The sequence below is a fragment of the Phyllostomus hastatus genome, unplaced genomic scaffold (assembly GCF_019186645.2).
Source record: "Phyllostomus hastatus isolate PE091 unplaced genomic scaffold, TTU_PhHast_1.1 phas_contig_37, whole genome shotgun sequence".
Classification (NCBI taxonomy): Eukaryota; Metazoa; Chordata; class Mammalia; order Chiroptera; family Phyllostomidae; genus Phyllostomus; species Phyllostomus hastatus.
In genome coordinates, this window is record NW_025333867.1 from 9,771,434 (window position 1) to 9,791,921 (window position 20,488).

Here is a 20,488-nt window from a genome sequence, read left to right on the forward strand (position 1 = left end):
ACCCTGCTAGACTTACTCTGATTATAATTTTCTTGCTTCTGGCTTAGACCATATAGTTGAACTCCCTGATACTTAATATCTTGCAGAAGGCCTTGTGTTTTGAGGTAATTTAAAACCTTATTAATCCAGTTCCCACTGAGTCAGGATTTGAGCAACTCCAGAACAAGTTTTATTAAAACTCTCCATAACAGTCTCTGAAAAAAGTTCCACTAAGCAAACTAATAGTGCAAACAAGATTTTAGCAGGAATGTTCAAACTACTTAAAACAGGACTTTGTTTATAAGCACCTGTAAGTACTTCTTAAGTACTTTAGGAGCTCTCACTTACTTATAAACTATCTATATACTTATTGCAAATCACTGTTATCTAGTTATTAAATCTATAGATTGAAACTGTATAAGACTTTATTAGTTTAATTCCAATGGCTACATTTTATAGACAGTTTTTAGCAGCTAATGCCAAACATTAGCTCAAATAATTTTCTAAAGAACAGTATTAAATCCAAACACCAGAAACCAATTTAAAACTGTTTGAAATTAGGGTCCGCCATTGTTTTCCATGCTATTTTATCCCACAGTCCTTATTTTATTACTTCTGTACTCTTCTCACATAATTATAAGAAATGTTGGTGGATGCAATGCTCAGGATTTCTTTTTCTATTCCCTGAGTGACAGTACCAGAAGTCTAGAACTTTGATATCAGCCATGAGGCACAGTGATATTTTAGAAAGCTTCAGGATGGATTCTTTATATCAAGTCTGCTGTGGCTAGCATGGGCCTTCAGAGTTCTCTGGTATAATATTCGTTATCATTTGGAATGATTTAAGATAAGCAAAACTTTAATTTTTTAAATTAGTTACTATTGTAGTAAATTACTAAATGATTTTAAAATTTAAAAATAGCTAAATTCTTTTCTCAAACTTAGAGTTGTTTTGTAGTTATAACCAGTAGATATTTAGGTGAGGGATTGTGAACAGTGGCTTCTCAATGGTCTCCATGGCTCTTGATCTCCACAGAGGCCTACACCCAGAAAAAGTGCTTTGGAAATTTTTTGGCTTTAAATATACATGTATCCTTTTAGGCAGTAGGTGTGATATGACTTATAAATAGGTTATGAATTCTTGGTCTTGTAGAGGGACTTACCCTCTAGCCTTTTGGCAATGGGCATTCTCTAAAAAGGTTAATAAATTTAAAATGTAGAGATATACCTCCAGGTTAATTTTTACTTCATTGACCTCTGAGTGTTTTGTACTCAGTCACAAACTTAATTGTAGCCAAAGAAGACTTAAATTGTGTAGTATATAGTACAGGATGTTATGTGACCGTATCATTGCGTCTTACTCTAACATGTGGTAAACGTCTAAATGTCAAAATATAAATACCTATATTGGATCTTTATCAGAAATTTGGGCAAAATAATCTTACACGAACAGAATTGGAAATGGGGCCATACTAAATGGGATTTTGGTGCAGTAGCAGCTTAAAGAAGTGGGATCTGGCACTAAGCCAAGGTAGATCTATTCCTTATTTTTGAAAGGTGTCAGTTTTGTCTTCCCTATTGCAAGGTAGGTTGTAAAATTCAAGAACTTGCTAAATTCTGCTTTGTGCCAATTTGACTGTTCTGAGATTGTAAGGCAGGTATTTTATGACCAAGGAAAATGTTAGGTCCTCTATAGCTCCTCATTCCTGGCAAGTTCTTAGTCTGGAAAATGCCCTTGGAATGTGCTGCTGCTGGCATTTGAAAATATTTGCTTTCATTTTTGTCACAGATCCTCTTGAAGAGTGGGTGGGATAACAAAGGAAAGTGTGTTGTAGATTTATAGCTTAATGGTCAGAGTGCTTCCTAGTCATGTAACTTGGCAGTGCTTTGACTCTAGAATTATAACTAAATTATTTTATTTATGGTTTCCTAGTTTGCAGAACTGAAATCATATATGTTCTCTCTATCTCACAGGGATGTAGGGGATGTTAATAAGAGAAAATCTAAAAATCTTCATGAAGTCCTGATGCTACATAAATATATGGCATCATCATACTCATCTGTCAACATTGTAATCATGGCATTCTCTATACTTAAATTAATTATGACTAAGCAGTAAATCATCCTGATTTTCGTACTGATATTCCTTTACAAGTACCAGGGCAGATTCCCCCCCGCCCCAAAAAAAAAAAAAGAAAAACAGAATTATCTTCTGGAGGGCAGGCCTCTTGTGGTACTGGCTTCCTCCACTAGGTGAGTGATCTGGGGACCCATCTGTAATCACTCTGTGAGCTGGCATTGTTGTGAGAAGCTGTATTCAGCTTCAGTGATTTTGTTTTGAGGACTCTTTCAATCATTCACCTATTTCATGATGGGTGATTTACAAGCACACCTGCTCATACCACACTGAGTGGTGTGACCAAAAATGGTATGACCCTCTTGGCCCATTGTCCCTATTCACCTGGTCTCACTTCAAGTGACTTTTTTTTTTGTTTCCCTGGATGAAAAGAGTCCTCAGAGGGAAATATTTGCCAATGTGGAAGAAGCAAAACAAAATACAGCAGAAGCACTAAAAGGCATCAAAATCGATGAGTTCAGACACTGTTTCGAGCAATGGAAAAAAATGTCTTGATAGGTATATTGCATTAAAAAGAGAGTACTTTGAAGATGACTGAAGTTTAAATATGTAAGAATAAATACATAATTTTTGTAGATAAATTCTGTGTATTGTAGGGTCTACCCCCTCATAATGTTAGCTTAGAAAACATGTGCTTTATTATCAGACAATTTTGTAGTAGGTAGTCTTGAGTTAGCCAAGATTCTATATATTCAGGGAACTATTTTTTTCATGACTTTTGTTAGTTGGAAAGTAGGTTGAAAAATGCTAACTTTTCAAAAAAACCTATACACCAAGAACCTTTTCATAACCAAGTAAGAGTCATAGATATTTTTTTTGCATTAAAATACCATCTCATTTTTGAAGATAAAAATACTATGTTGAGTTTGGATTCCTCTTTAGGTATAATACTTTGAAGGTGCTAGACACTCAAGCAGCTATTGAATTTGTCTTCTCCAAGTGTTTTTTAAAAATGTCTTGTATGTTCTTTGGGGTCAGAAGTCTCTGATATTTCTTTTGGATGTACTTCGAAATTATTATGAAATAGAGATGTACAGCCTAGAAACTTTTTGAATATTAATTTCTCATATCAGTTAGGGTAGGATTCATGACATGATATTTTCAACCTACAAATAATACTCACTGAAAGAACTGTCAATCTTCATATTAATGTTTTTTGTGATATTCAACATTATATCTTAAAATAAAAAAGTTTAAAAAATATAATAGCATTGAAGTAGATATATTTTTGACAGTATGTTAAAATAAATTTTATTTGACTCTAAGTATATCCCTCATCTATTCTGCGTTATTTCCATAATGCTTGTCCCCAACTAATACATAGTTTTTGTTGATAGTTTGTGTCTCTCCACTAGGGTAGAAGAGCCATGAGGACAGGAACACAGTCTCTTTTCCCTACTATTTTTTAACATATGGTGGGCACTCAACAGGATATGTTAAATGAATGACTGAATAAACCCTTGGTTTTAGAAGATAGTAGAGCAAAGAAAATGTGGTGTGGGGACTTTATATAAATTTATTATTCCCTGCTAGACCATTTTAAAACAAAATTTAAAACAAATTTTAAACAGAATGTGAGTTTTACAGCACATAGGCAATCCTTTTGGAAAAACTGTTTGAGAATATAGTTTAGCCAACAAATTGATGAATGAAAATAAAGTGAAGCTGAAAAACTGTGTGAAATAGGATACAGAACAGAATGTCAATGTTAACTATATTAAAAGAAAGTACTATCATCTAATAAAATCGATTTCCTTATCTTTTAGCATGTTAGCCTTGACATTTAAGTCCTTGAGTGAACTGGTTCTTGCCTATACATTAACCTTAGTTCCTGCCAGATTCTTCCTTGTTCACTTCCCTTCACATTACCTTCTTTGTTTTTCCCTTGGAATTCACTAAAGCCTCTGCACTTCAGTAATCTCCTTGTTGAAAATTCTTCTGCCAGATATTTATATGTCTGATTTTTTTCTCTGAATTTAGATCTCTGTTCAAATAATGCCTCATCAGAGAGGCCTTCACTGCACACCATATCTACCTGTCACCTTTTCTTCCCTTATTGTACTTAGAGAGCCAAGTTTATGTAGTAGAGAGCACAACCTCAGAGCCAGACTTCCTGGCTCTGTCATTCATTAGCTATGTTGCTTGACTTTCAGCAAGCAACTCAACCTCTTTGTGCCATGGTTGCTGGCCTTATATGCAAAATTAGTGCTATAACTATACTGCATAGATTTGTCATGAGGATTAAATGAGTAATACAGGCAAAACTTTTAGAGCAATGTCTGGGTTGTGGACAGTGTCTGATATGTGTCATCTGTTAATGTTATTGTCTGACATTATACATTTATTGTCTGTACTCCCACCTGAATATAAGCTCCTGAAGAGCAGGGACTTCATATATTTTGTTCTCTACAGTATTCCCCATGCCTAGAGTGATGACTGGAATGTGATTGACTCACAATGAAAAACATGTTGAACAAATGGATTTTGTTTGATCATCTTATCTTTTAATTCTTGTTTTTTTTTATTTTATTTTAATCATTGTTTAAGTATAATTCTTGTTTTATTAAATTCATTTTCTTACTATGAAACAGTTTGTTAAAGAAAAAATTATTCTGAGACTTGTTAAGGGAGATTTTATTTCAGACTATTGTAGCAAAGGTATTGCAATTGAGGAGAGGGATCAGACTCAACTTGAAATACAAAAGGGCAAGTGGAATTCATAGCCAAGGAGCAGAGAGAGGGGGTCCATGGATGGGAATTATTAAGAGGAAGCATTAAGGGCAGGGGGATTGTTGCTAAACCAATTTAACAGAATAATGAAATATGGTTCTGAAATACAGATACAGAAATTCTCCATCAGCATATTTTTGTTTCTTGCTTGATAATTCTTTCCTTTTGTCAAGATTTTCATGTTTTTTATTTTAGTTTCTGCCTACAGCAAATGTTTATTGAGCATCTACTATGTGCATGACCCTCTGCAGAGGTGCTGGTATACACAGCCTCAAGCTGTGCTCTCAGGGAGTCCACAAATCACTGTGGTAGAGAGTAATATTGAAATTGATAATGTAATATCACAAATGATACAGGAGGAAATACCTAAGTCAGTTCCTAGGATTTAGGGATTACCAAAAGAAGGTTGGGAATTTACTGTGTGAATAAGGCAGCATTCTCTACAATGAAACAAACAAATAAAAAACTGAGAGGAAAGTCACAGAAGTTAGAATATACATGGCCCATTTGGAAAACAAAGAGCAGCTTGGTGGACTGAATGCAGAGTGAGTAGAGCATGGGTCTGGGAAAGGTGAGACTAGAGGTTACAGTGGTAATGATAGGAGACATTCAGGCCATGAAGGGCTATGAGTTTCCTGATTGTACCTCTCATTGTATTACTTGCCAGCTGTTTGGAATGGGAGATTGAACATTTATTTCCCATGCTTCTGCTGATCCTCAAATCAGTCAAATTGATGTTTATTGGATATATGTGTGGTATCCTTAATTACATGGAAGAATAAGGGCTGAAAAGGACTTTATTTAGGAGAAAGAAACTGAGACTTAGGCTGATTTATTGGTTATTGATAAAATAAAGACTAGAGCTTCTAGTGTTTTAATTAATTGATATGAATAACTTCCTTTTTCAATGTCTTCATGTCACAGGTGGGCACAGGTAATGAGGTTCTTGGTGATCAGGACAAAGAATGGAACCAAACACCCAGAGTTTATAGCAGAGAACATGGGAGCAGGCCAACTCCAAGGCTGGCTGGATGGACTCTATTCTTATAGGGTGGATCCTTACTGGCTAGTTTTGGTGGGCTTTTACTGAGCATGTACAAGTAGTTGTATTACTTTAAAGCTACTGCCCATGTGGTCTCCCATGATTTTCCCTGATTGGCTGCCAGGGAAGGGGTTGCACAATGTTACCAAATGGACGCCCCCTTCCCCTGGGGTCTCCCTGTACTAGGTTGACTTTGCCCCTCACCAGAGAATTATAGCTCTCCATGTTAGAGATTGGTAAAAAGGAAAGGAATTATTTATTCAAGTTATACAGACTTAAGAGTAATGGCTTAATGTCTTCATCAAAATCCCAATGTCCCTTAAAACACCCACAAACACACAGTCCCTTGCCCCCTTTGCCCAGTCTAGGGTACCATATCTCAGGAAAAGAAATAGAAGTCTGTGGCTCAGGCAGCCCCTGGTTCTTTCCAGTAATTCATGCTTGGCTGGTAGACCACCCTCAGTTTCCAGCACCATCAGCTGTGTTGCTGGGATCTCCAGTTCTTATTCTAAAACCACTCGGCACCTTCTCATGGCCCACCAGCAAGAGTCCTTTAACCCCTTTCCTTCCTGCACTGTTTCTCCTGCATTTTTCTGAAATGCTAAGAGAGAGCTCTGCATCACTGCCACATCTTGCTTGCCAACTTCCTAAGCTGTGTGGCAAAGGGAAACCCAAAGCTGCGTGATTTTCCCCTGCCAAAGCCGCGTAACTGTTCTCTGCCAAGGTTGCATGGCAATTCTTTGCTAAAGCCATGTGGTGATTTGTGTCATGGCTGCAGAGAGCTAAATCCCAGAGCTAATCTTCCTCTGCAGCCCCATTTCTGACTCCTCCCACAATCGGCTACACTTGCCAGCACTCCCGTAATTTTCAGCTTTTCTGGGCTGCCATGGTAAGTCTGGGCAGGCGTGGTCCCAGGGTGTGAAGCCAATCATCTCCAAGCTCTCATGCAAGCTCTGTAACCAGGGGGAGTTGCCTCCCAATTACTTCTTGGGTGAAAGTCACTCTCTTCTCCCTGGCTCAAAGCATGGCCACAGCTATTTAACATACTATGAAGCAAGTTAAAGGTTATAGATATGTTAAATGATCCTTCTAAAGGTTATCTGCAAAACTGTTGCTATGCAAAACAACTCAATGGCCCTGTTCCATGTGTCCCACCCCTAGCTTAGACTTGGAGTGAGGACATCCTATATTTTTAATATTTCCTGGACACCCTGAGTTCTGGACACCATTACAAATCCTTCTTTTGGGGGCATCCTGACTGTACCCTCTTACATTCCTATTTCTCATTTATCAAAATTACACATACAAAAACTTCTTTCCCTACTCAAGGGAATTACCTCCACAGCAAATTAATATTTTTCTGCTTCTGAGGATTCAGAAGTTCTGATTCTTTGGTGGGGGGAGGGGGGCCCTTGTTTGTTCGTTTTTGATAAACTCCAACTTGGATACTGAATATTTTCCTCTATTGCTTTGTAACCAACGTCCTTTTGTTCTTATTTCCTATTTCCTGAAGTATTATAGATGCAGGCATCATTGTCTTCCACCCTCCTATCCTCAGCTTCCATACTTTGTTCTCATCAGTTCACAAACCTCAAGAAAATAGGACTTGACCTACATTGCAGCAATATTCAAAAGAAAAATAGCTATCTATTCTGTTCAGTGTGACCTTTGTTGTCCTGCAAAATCCGAATTTTGTGCATATAGCAGTTTCATCGGGGAAAAATACTTAAAAAACTCAGCATTCCTTTTTTTTCTCATTTTGAAAATATGTGGCTAATACCTTCTTGCATAGCTTTTTCTTTATAGAAAGGCACTAAACAAATACTAAAAGATTTAATAATAGCATACTATTATTAATAATGTTTTCCTCTTAGGGAATACTTTAATACATCTTGCCGAATTGCTTTTATTTTAGGCTTACATCAGGTTTGTGGAAATGATTCCTCATTAGAACTAACTCATGGAATTTAGAAAAAAGGCATCTAAGAGGAAGGAGCAATTTTGAAATCACTGTCTCTTATTTATTCATTTTTTCAAGAAATGCCTTTGAATGCCTATTATGTGCCAGGCATTGGGCTAGATACACAGTTAGCAAGATGGAGATCATCAGTGTTAATTAACTTTGCCTCTGAAATTAATGGCTTCTTTTATGGATTATCTGCTTCTTGATAGAATGAGTTACTCCAAATGGAGAAGATTAAGCAATTTGTATTTCAAACATCATTGAGTTGAACACAGACTTCTATTTTGTAAATTTAGCACCTAATCAGACTTAAATGAGGGACATGCCTCATTCAAGTTTTCCTGATCCCTAATCAGCTGGACTAAGATCTTTCTATTGCTAGCCTTTATTATTGTGCAAAGCCTTTGTCATTGTACCCACTTCCTGGCTTAGCACTCACAAACCAAAGAATTCCAATTCTTTCTTTCTTCTTCTTCTTCTTCTTTTTTTTAATCCTCTCTTCATGGGATTGCTGTTCTGTTTTCTTGAACATTTTTGTTTGAGTTCCAGGTGACTTTTTTAAGATTACCAGGACTTCGTGGCCTCCTGGGGATGCAAGAATCATGGTCTTCTACAAAGGGACACAGCCTTTTGCTCTGTTTGTTCTGCTCTTTTTATCGACACTCCTCATTTTCTTGGCCTTTTAGTGACAAACCAAAGCCTGATGTCTTCAGGAAATAGAACTCTAAGAACATGGGTCCAACCATTATTTTTTTTCCTTCCTGTCTTAAATGCATTATCTTCAAATGGTTCAGTTTGAAGTGTGTTACCTTTTTTATTTTATATTTTATTTATTTAGTTTTAGACAGAGGGGATGGAGAGAGAAAGCAAGGGAGAGAAACATCAATGTATGGTTGCCCCTCAAGCACCCCCTACTGAGGACCTGGCCCACAACCCAGTCATGTGCCATGATTGGGAAATGGACCAGCAACCCTTTGGTTTACAGGCCGATGCTCAATCCACTGAGCCTCACAAGCCAGAGCAAAGTGTGTTACCATGTTAGAAGCGTTTCACGTAGCTCCAGGAAATCTTATTATGCTGTATGTGACTTTCCTCTTTTCTGAAAAAATAGTGGAAGTTTTGAAGATTTTCATCGTGTGCCTTTGTTCCCAGATTGTTTTCAAAACATTAAATATGAATAGTTCCAAAACTGTTACAGAACAAACAAGGGGGGCCTGGGATGATATACTATTATTGAAAGAAGGCCCCGGGTCCGTTATGTCCGCCGCCCGAGGAAAGACGTCTCTCAATGCCAGAGATTCGTGAAAAGGAAAGGAAATGTTTATTTAATGCTATACAAACTTAAAGTAGTGACCTAATGTCTTTATCAAAAACCCTAAAGTCCCTTTTAAAACCCCCACAAACAGACACAGTCCTCCCTTCCTTCCCCCTTTGCCCAGTCCAGAGTACCGTATCTCAGGAAAGGAAATAGAAGTCCATGGGTCAGGCAGTCCTCTGGTTCTTCCCAGTTAGTACTCCATCTTGACTGGGAGACCTCCCTGGGTTCCTGGCACCCTCAGCTGAGTCACCAGGATCTCTGCTAAAACCAGGTGGTGGTTCCCCCTTCTAAAGCTGCGGGGGTCCCCACTCTGGCAAAGGCACGTGGTCCTCTCTCCCAGGGCCACGGGAGTCCCCACTCTGTCCAGGCTGTGGGGTTCTCCCTCTCAGGGCTGCGGGAGTCTCCACTCTGCTAAAGCCACGTGGCTCTCTGTCTCAGGGCTGTGATCCTCTCTGCACTTCCACAGCTGCATGGTTCTCCCTCTCAGGGCTGTGCATGGTTCTCCTCTTTCAGGGCTGTGCATGGCTCTCTTCTTTCAGGGCTGCGCGTGGCTCTCCTCCCCAGTGGCTGCTGCATCTGGGTTTAAATCACCGTACCAGTCTTCCTCTGCAGCCCCATTTCCAACTCCTCCTACACTTGGGCACACTTGCCCTCAATCTGCTGTCTTCTCCAGCTTTTCTGGTCGCCATCGTGGGTCTAGGCAGGTGTCACCCCATGTCATGGAGCCAATCTTCTCCCAGCTCCCAAGCAGGTGCTGTAACTCAGGGGACCTGCCCCCCAGTCACATTTTGGTGGGGAAGTTACTTCCATTCCCCCTGGCCTTGAGCCTGGCCATTGCTATTTAGCATATCTAAGTGACCAGCCAAAGGCTATAGATATGTTAAATGACCACGCCAGAGCTTAGCTTGCAAGGCTGTTGCTATGCAAAACAGCTCTCAATGGCCCTGCTCCATTTGTCCCTTCCCACAACCCACACCCTAGGGGGAGGGGGGTGAAGACATCCTAAAATCTCCTAGACACCTTGAGTTCTGGACCCCATTTTAAATGCCCATTTGGGGTCCCCCCTCTTGGCTGCACCCTGTAACAAAACTACTGATAGGACCTGCTTTTTGTATTTTGCTCTTTCAGATTGTATGTTTTTATTCCTACTTTCAGTGTTCTGTGTGTTCTAAGTTTCTGATTGTGGTGGCGTGGAAATGCTGGAGATGGAGCAGGAGCCCACTGTTAGTACTTACAAGACAGAAGATTCTCCTAGTGGCAGAATTACTGTAATTACTTTGTTAAATGCACTTTACTATGGTACTTGTCAAGGTCTTTGACAATCTAGGTGAATTATGTCCATAGGTTTCTCCCTTACTGCTCCTTGCCCTTGTGCTTGTTTATCCATTAATAGTCACAAGGCAATACCAACTTTCACAAAGTCACCTTTATTTTCTACCTTGACATATATTTATGCATTGATTCTGACCATTATTGTATTCTTTGCTAGATTTCTCATTTCTCAAATGACGTCCAACAGCATGGTGATTTGAGTTCCCCTCAGTTTGACTGTCAGTTACCTTTTTATGAATTAAAGTCATTTTAGTAATCTTCTGGCATTCTCCTCATAGTGCATATAGTTTTGCAGCATCACTCATGGCTTTGTCTATGCTCTTCAACCTTAGTGATTTGTCTTCATTTTAGTTTGTTTCTTAGATCTAGAACCACTTGATATTTACCACTGTTTGTGCCTACATGCTTCAAATGGCAATTTGAGAATCAGAGTCTCTCTTGTGTCTTCCACAGCAAAGAACAAATTCCCACAGCTCTCTCAGGCCTCTGCATTTCTTCTATACTGGGATCTCCCAGCAGCATTTTTTGTGCCTGGTTGCATTTCTTATTGACTTTGGATTTTTCCTTGAAACATCCCTTATTCTTTCTTGAGCATTATTTAAATTTTATTCTTGGTTAATTAATGCACCTTTCCCCCTATTTGCCATTCAGTTCTTGATTGTTTTAAGCTCCTGGTTCTTTCCAGGGCTTTCAATGAAATATTTTCAACAAAACATCTAGGTTTCTTGTGAGAGGTTGCTTATTTAAATAAGACTTGTATATTTCTCCCTTGCCTTAGGTATTTTTTTTCTGTATTGTTCCTTCTAAAATTGACACATGTATGCTACTTGTGTAAGAGAATAAGTAAAGAGAAATGGAGGACCAGGGGACAGAGAACAGGTTACAGGTATTCCCCACATTTCAAAAATTCTCATTACATCACTTCACTCTTACAAAAGATCTACATTTGTATCTGTTTTTGCTAACTGAAAGAAATCCAAAGAGGATTTTTGCTTTTACAAAAAAGGGAAAAGGTGAGGATAGTATTCAGTGTTTGTTTTGCAGCAGCCTTTATAGAAGCAGCGTGCACCCTGAGAAGGAAGAGTGGCTCTGCCAAGTTCCTTCCTGGTAACCACACTCAGCCTCTCTGCATCAAACCAGCAGAGTCTCAAACTGTGTCTGTGAGCATCTGTGCTTTATCTTAATTTATTTTGTGCACCTGTTAGGTGATGTGTCATAAGGTAATTGCTTCTTCACTTTATGCCATTTAGGCTTACAAAAGGTTTCATAGGAACACTCTGAGATAGTTGGGCAAACCTGTATTACCCACATAACCTGTTGTTATGGTCTCTCATATATTGTGACTTACAAACACTTTCATATGCCAGGAAATTAAAGCTTTCTAAACTAGTTATTTTTCCTGCCTAAAAGAGTTATATTTGTTTATTTTTTTAAGGAACTGTCCCATGGGGATAACTGAGACCTTTAGTATTGATAACTAAGGCCATGTTGTAGCTTCTCATTTAACCATTTCATTGATGTCTCATTTTTTTGTTCAGATACTCAATTAACTAAAGAATGATTAGCGATTCAGTACAAAGTTAAGTGTTCTGTTCCTACTTTAATGTTATGTATAGTAATGACCATTCTAAATGTAATTATAGTAGGCATAAGACAAAAGTCATGCTTTATAATAATTAAGAAGACTATAATATTTTTGTTGTGTTTTAGTCTCCTTATATACAACTGAACTTTTGTAACCTTTTTATTATTTTGTCTGTACAGAGAACACCCAAAATTACCATAATCTGAGTAGAAACTAGCAGCAAATATTAAATCCTGTCATCATCTCTGGATTATCTGTAACAAATACTTTAATCCCTTAGTTTAGTTTTTTAAGACTCTTGGTTAAATACTTCTGGTTTAAATAATCCCTCTACTCACTCCTGTGCCATCATCCCCTGCCAACAGAGAGCTTGGGGAATGTTAGATCATTTTGTGTATGCATGATCAAATAATTTAAAGATTAAAGTTATTAAAATTACAAAATAGACCTCCAAGCTAATTTGGTTATTCACATTTTGATTTATATGTCCAACTCTATTGTCATATTAATGCCTCAGTGTACTTAAGGAGGCTTTTTTTTTCATTTTATTTATTTACTTTTCAGTAAGTTTAAAGACTTGAAGGACACAATATTACATGGAAGGTCAATGACCTTAAGAGGAGGGTTGCTTTGGAATTGCGCACGAACCATGTTGCTATTTCCATGAACACGATTTACCTTTCCCCAGACTATCTTGTTCTGTTCAGTTTGCCATCAATAGTCACTGTGCTGTTCTTTGCTTTGTACACATGAGGACGTCCCTTGCCTAGAAAGAATTCAGTTTCACTTTTAGTATAAATACCTTCAATTTTAAAAAGAGCTATGTACTCCTTCTGGAAACCCTGTGCATAGCTAGCAAAAATGCCCTTTGACCACAGCCTTCTAGACATATTGGTTGGTATAGAAGTGCTGTTCCCAGCAGGCCTCCACAGGTCCCCAGATGGCAGAAAAAAAACACTTAAGGACTTTTGATACTTAGTATAGTGGTGGTCAGTAATCTATTGAGTGATTCAGACTATAGAATAATTGAGGATATAACAATAATGCCTTTGGGATATGTACATGCAGAACCAAAAATGGCTGATGAGAGCTTTTAATGTTATGGATGTGGGTTCTAAGAGAAATTTAATGGCTTTTCTTCTTTTTATTTTTTTCAATTTACTTAAACTAAGAAAAACCAAACAAACAGTTTGCCCATTTCTCTCACCCTCTACTCCCTACCTCTTGCAACCACCAGTCTGTTCCCTGGATCTGTGAGCTTGGTTGGTTTTCTTTTGGGGGGAAAGATTCCACCTATCAGAGAGATCATATGTTATTTTTTTATTCTTTATCAGACTTATTTCACTGAGCATAATGCCCTCAGGGTCCATCCATGTTGGTGTAAATGGCAACATTTCATTTTTTATGGATAAATAATATGATGTTTCTCTCCCTTTTTCTCCCTCCCTTTCTCTTAAAATAAACAAATACAATCTAAAAAAAATTAAGACAAAGAAAAAGAAAAACAGAATTTTAAAAAAGGGAGTAGTTTAAGAGACCCCTGGGACAACATCAAATGTAAAAACATCTGTATCATTGAGGTGCAAGAAGGAGTAGCGAGAGCAAGAAATGAAAAATGTATTTGGAAACATAATGATGAAAAACTTCTCTAACCTGGTGAAGCAAATAGACATGCAAGTTTAGGATATGCAGTGTCCCAAAGTGAACTCAAAGAGGCCCATAGCAAGAAATATTGTAATTAAAATACCAAAGGTTAAAGATGAGAGAGCAGCAAGATAAAAGCAGTTGGTTATTCCATAAGATTGTTAGCTGGTTTCTGAACAGAAACTTTTCAGGTCAGAGGAGACTAGAGCAAAATATTCAAAGTGATGAAAAGCAAGGACCTACAATCAAGGTTACTCTATTCAGCAAGGCTGTTATTTAGAATAGAAGGAGATGTAAAGAGCTTCCCAGGCAAAAAAAAAAACTTAAAGGAGTTCATCACCACTAAACAAGTATTACAAGAAATGTTAAAGGGTCTTATTTAAGAAGAAGGAGGTGGGGGGAGAGATCTAAAATATCTATAATAAAAAGGCAATAAATACATATATATCAATAATTTATTTAAATGCAAATGGATTAAGCATACTAATCAAAAGCCATATGGTGGCTGAGGAATAATTAAACAAGACCCTTAAATATGCTGTCTACAAGAGACACATTTCAGATCAAAAGATACACACAGTCTGAAAGTAAAGCGATAGAAAAGATATTTCTGAAAATGGGAACAAACAAACAAACAAAGCTGGACTAGCAATAGTTAGACCAGAAAGAATATACTTTAAAACAAAGGCTGTAACAAGAGACAAAGAAGGGTCCAGTAGTTACGCTTTTGCATGTTCATCCACAGAAACCCCAAAAAAACACTAAATCAAAAAGACATGCAGCATATGTTCAATGCAGCATTATTTACAGTGGCCAAGATATGGAAGCAATCCAGGTGTTCATCAGTAGATGAGTGGATAAAGGAGAAGTTGTAAAAATATGCAATGGAATGTGACTCAGCCATAAAGAATGAATTCTTGCCATTTCTAACAACATGGATGGACCCTAGAGGGCATTGTGATAAGTGAAATGTTAGGCAGAAAGACAAATGCTATATGATTTCAGTTTTACGTGGAATCTAAAAAACAAAAGAAATGAACAAGCAGAATAGAAACAGGCTCACAGATACAGAGAACATTTTTACAGTTGTCAGATGGGAGGGACATGGGGAGATGGGTAAAATAGATGAAAGGATTAAGAAGTACAAATTGGTAGTTACACAGTAGTCACAGGGATATAAAGTAAAACACAGGGATATACAGGAAAGTATAGTCAATATCATAGTAACTATGATTTCAGATGTGTACTAAATTTATCAGGTGATCAGTTCATAAGTAATATAATGTCTAATTACTGGGTTGTACACTTGAAACTGATAATATTGTACATCACCTGTAATTGAAAAATAAAAAAATTAAAATACAAAGAAAGAAAATGAACAACCTGATTAACAAATAGGCTAAAAATCTAAACACATACCACCAAAGATTTATAAATGGTAAAAATGTATATGAAATGATGCTCAACGTGATGTCATTAGGGAATTGCAATGAAAAAAAAACTGTGTTCAGTATTCTGTCACATCTAACTTTTGTCTCTCACCTGTCTTTAATAATTTTTAATGTTTCTACAGTCATGCATCTTGATTTTTCTTTCTTTTTTACTTCTGGCTTTGTCTTTTCACATTCCTCCCTAATAATATTTTTAGTTTTAATTCACAGTTCTGTTTCTCAATCAATTAAGTTTACAGTACAAATCTTTTATTTTTTAACCTGGACTTCAAATTCATCAGGAACACATTTACTTTGTATTTGAACACTATGGCTCTTTTAGTGCTCTTCTTCAGCTTTACTTTAATGTTTGATATTAACAGTGCCTGTGGTCAGCACCACAATCAGCTCCTGGTCTTGTTTTGGCAGAGAAAATGATTTCTCCATCTCCTGCTTCCAATTATGTAGTTTATTTGAATTTTTTTATATTGGCCTTCTGGTGATGTCCATGTGTACACTCATGTGTTCAGTTGTTTGAAAGGTGTGTTATGTGACTGACAAGTTGTTGGCTTTGCAGAAATACGTGACCTGATTTCTTTCCTCATTTCTACATTATTTTTACTTTTATGTTCTAATCACCTATAATTATCAGCATGTCTTGTTTCGGTGTATTGTCAATTTCTTCTTGGACACTTGCATAAAAGCTTTTAGTTTCATTAGCTTGTATAGTGAACATAGACTGAAATGGTGGTTATGTTAATAGGTTTTCCTGTAACTCTCATATATTATTCGGTCAGACCTTGCATTGCTGTTCCTATCTGCCTGTGCTACATACATCTTGACTCAGCATTAAAGCCATTTCATTTCTTGAGATAGTTTTGCCTTTCTTTAAATTCATCCATGTATTTTTCTTGTTTCAGCTGAAAAGCTTGAAAGAAGTTAGGCCTTATTCATCAATTTGTTATGAAATTCTCTTCTTTGAATTTTTTACTGATATTTTTATTCAGATACTTTTTTCAGTTTATTTATGCTTTAGGAGATAATAGTTCTGTTAACAGTTGTAGAAGAGTCAAATATATATTTTTATTTAATGCATCATAAAGAAATAGAAACAAATAGAACTTTTCTTCAAGTGACTTTGCATTTTTAAATTCCAGCTTCATTTTGACTGGTGTGTCATTCTAGGGAATTTTATGGTGAGCAGAAACAGTCAAGGCCCTGCCCCTCTGAAACTTACACACTAGATGTAAAGAGAGGGAAGAGTAATTGTTTCAGTTTTTTCCTTTTGACTCTAGCTTAAAGTGAATTTCAGAATTTTTTAAATGTGCATTCTTAGCCCTGGCTGGCGTAGCTCAGTGGATTGAGCGTGGACTTCGAACCAAAGTATCGCAGGCTCCATTCCCAGCCAGGGCACATGCCAGGGTTACAGGCCACAGCCCTCAGCAACCACACATTGATGTTTCTCTCTCTCTCTCTCTTTCTCCCTCCCTTCCTTCTCTAAAAATAAATAAATAAATCTTTAAAAAATGTGCATTCTTTTTTTAATCTATATTTTGAGGTTAAGAGTACAGTATGTAAAGAGAAAATATGAAGGAGACTCCATGGGGTAGTGCTGATACACTACTTGCACTGTTGGTGAGCATGTAAGTGATGCAACCACTATGGAAAACATTGTGGAGGTTTCTCAAAAAATTGAAAATAGGAGTACCAAATGACTCATCAGTTCCATTTCTGGGGATTTATCCAAAGAAAATGAAAACACTCAGATATATGCACTCCTATGTTCACTGTGATATTATTTATAATAGCCAAGATATGGAGACAAACTAAGTATCCACTGATGGAAAAATAAAAAATCCTGCCATTTGGGACAATGTGAATTGAACTTGAAGACATTATGCTAAATGAAATAGGTTGGACAGAGAAAGTCAAATACTTATGAGCTCACTCATATGTGGAATCTTAAAAAAGAAAAAATATAAGCTCATAGATACAGAGAACAGTTTGGTTGTTGCCAGAGGTAGGGTGGGGCTTGGTGGGCAGTGAGCAAAATGGGTGAAAGTGGTCAAAAGATACAGACTTCCAGTTATGAAATAAAAAGTCATAAAGATATTATGTACAGCATGGTGACTATAGGTAATAATACTCTATTGGAGATTTGAAACTTATTGTGATGATCATTCCATAATACATTTATCAAATCTTTATGTTGTATATCTGAAACTAATATAATGTCATTTTTCAATTATATCTGAATTAAAAAAAAAACACATGGCACCACACCCAGTAGGATGTCTATAATAAATGAGACAGATTACACAAGTGCTGGGGAAGGTGTGGAGCAATTGGAGCCCTCATTAATTGCTGGTAAGAATGTGAAATGTTGCAGCAATATTGAAAAACAGTATGGCAGTTCCACCAAATGTCAAACATAATGTTATCAAATGACCCTGCTCCTAGGTACATATGCAAGAGAAATAAAAGAAGCCAGTCATAAAAGGACCCATACTATATGGTTTTACTTATTTTAAATGTCCAGAATAGGTAACTGCATAGAGACAGAAAGTGTTTTAGTGGCTATTAGGGTAGGAATGGAAGATGGAAAACGCCTATTGCTGATAGGTACAGGGTTTGTTTTTGGGATGATGAAATGTTTTGTATTAGATGATAGTGATGATTGATTGCATAAAGCTGTGAGTATACTAAAAATCACAAGAGTCCTAAACTTTAAAAGGCTGAATTTTATGGAATGTGAATTTTATGGTTTGTAAATTTTATCACGATAAATTGTTATTTAAAAATAATAAAATAGCTCCAAATTGTGCTTTCCTGGCTTTGAAAGTTTGTGGGTGAAACCCTTTTGCCTTTTTATCTTATGGCTGCCACATGAGCTTCACTGACAGGACTGTATGACCTGCATCTAATGGTCTCATTTAGGACTCTGGTTAGCAGTCGTTTAAGTTCCCTAAGTATTGTGGCTGTGCACAGACAAGGCTGCAGCTTCTGCTTAGGGGACAGTCAGGACTAGGCAGTGATGGAGGCCAGTCACCTCATTCACCCTAGTGAGGGGGTTTTCCAGGTGGTCACCGAGGTCATTCACCAGGGGGCAGGGAAGCTGTATGCATTGTGCCTGGTTGTACTGGCCATTTTCAGGCTTATTATTTTAGGTGATTTGAATATTAGATAAACTTGTTTATTGTACTCACAAGTAATTTAAGAAAAAATCATACCCATCATATTTATTTTTAAAGAAAATGTTAAAACTGCAAAATATTGAATCACCCCTTAATACCCTCTCCCTCAAAATCATACAATTTAATATATATTAACAACTAGCAGTATTCAGCATGCCTCACAATTTAAAAAGATTTATATATGTAATATACTAAAAAGTCATTTTTGTATCTTAATTTAAAATAAAAAGAAAACAATTCTTTTGAAAATCAACTGTTCTAAAGCACATGTTCTCAAACTTCTCTGTGTGTAACATTAGCAGGGACTTATTAGAAATGTGCATTTCTTAGGCCCTAACTCCTAAAAGAGTGATGTAGTCTTTATTTTTTTAGGGATACCCCAGATGATGCCAATGAGCAGGGGTTTGCACTTTGAGAAACACTGCCCTAGGGAATTCAGCCTAGAATTATGATGTGGTAGGTGTGGTTATAATGTACGTCATTTACAGATGCTTATTTCTTAAAGGTATTTTCCAGCCATTTGGTATTAGAAATAGATACTATACACACTTTTATTCTATTAGAAAATATTTTCTCATGAATGTAACTTTTCTAAGTGTGTGAAATTATGTAAAGTCTTTGTTACCCCTGTTAGCATCTTTGTTGCTGTTACTCTTAACGTAGCACTGCCTTCTGCTGTTTCCAGATTTCTTTTGACTTGGCTGAATATACTGCAGATGTTGATGGAGTTGGCACTTTACGGCTTCTGGATGCAGTTAAGACCTGTGGTCTTATCAACTCTGTGAAGTTCTATCAAGCTTCAACAAGTGAACTTTATGGGAAAGTGCAAGAAATACCCCAGAAGGAGACCACTCCCTTTTATCCTCGGTCACCATATGGTGAGAGTGCCAGCATGCGGCCTTGCGCATGTGCCGCTTTCCCTGTGGGTGTTGGTGTGCGTTTGTTGCTGCCAATTCTGTCCTGTCTCATAGCTGGAGTCATTGGGGTGTGAGATTAACATTAAGATCGACTAAAGTGACTAGACTTGTTGAGAGGCATACTTTTATACATTGCTAACTAGAAATATTTGCTGCCATTCCCTCCAGGGTGAAATTAGCACCTCACCTCACCAATTCATGTTCATTCAACCTTTTCATACAGATCACTTTGAAAGGCAAATGAGACCAAACATGATTCTTTTTTCTAAAATATTGCACTAAAGTGATAAGGTTTCATGTTTTTTTATCTCCCCGATGAAAGTCTTCCTGAGTTCAAACCCTTAATGAAGGAAAAAAAGCAACAACAAAAAAGTTCCATTATATTTTTTATTTATAAAACAAGTGTTTTTATGAATATGAAAAACTTCAGTGACAAAATTTCTAAGCAGCTAGATTTTAAGATCCCATAGTTTTTACTTTCTAATTCCTTAATACTAAGGAAAAAGGAATAATGTGTAAGAGGATATATGACACACACTACAGTTGAAATTAGCTTGTGAAAGAAGGAATCATGGGTATTACAAAAGTAAGAAATTCTTAATATTTCCTTATACACCTGATTAACTGGAAAAGAATGTTTATTTTGTCTTTGGCTGTTGATTCACTTTTTTCTATCTTAATACATCATAGAGTATAATTTTTACAAGTTGTTACTTGTTTAAGATGACTGAAAATCACTGCTTCTTAATAATAAGACACTATCTTTTGTAATAATCACTGTCTTTTATTTGCTTTTATAAATTATTTCAACAGGGGCAGCCAAACTGTATGCCTACTGGATTGTGGTGAATTTTCGTGAGGCATATAATCTCTTTGCAGTGAATGGTATTCTCTTCAATCATGAGAGTCCTAGAAGAGGTTAGTAAATATATTAATGGAAAAGAGAATTTCACACTTTAGCAAAACAATAAGAGTTGCATTTATATTTGGCATTTGTACTAAATAGCCTGGAAAATTTCACATTTTAACTATTATGAATGTCAGAAGTGGTAAATGAAGAAAATCCAGCTTTAATTATTTAAGGTTTTTAGGTTTCTTCCCCCAACATAAAGAAGTGAACATTTTTCCAATTTTAATTTGTTCAAGCATCTTTTTAATTTAAGCATTATGAAGTTTTGTGTGAATGCAAAGGAATAAGTGGTAAACTAATACGAGTT

At 36.8% G+C, this 20,488-nt stretch overlaps 1 protein-coding gene across 1 annotated transcript in view; it reads left to right on the top strand.

The window, feature by feature from the left end:
- Nucleotides 1-20,488, top strand: part of GMDS (GDP-mannose 4,6-dehydratase) — a 702,352-nt gene that overhangs the window by 265,990 nt on the left and 415,874 nt on the right. The window contains exons 5-6 of the mRNA XM_045841727.1: nt 19,040-19,232; nt 20,085-20,189. Of these exons, the coding sequence (XP_045697683.1) occupies nt 19,040-19,232; nt 20,085-20,189 (298 nt within the window). The remainder of the gene's footprint in view (nt 1-19,039; nt 19,233-20,084; nt 20,190-20,488) is intronic.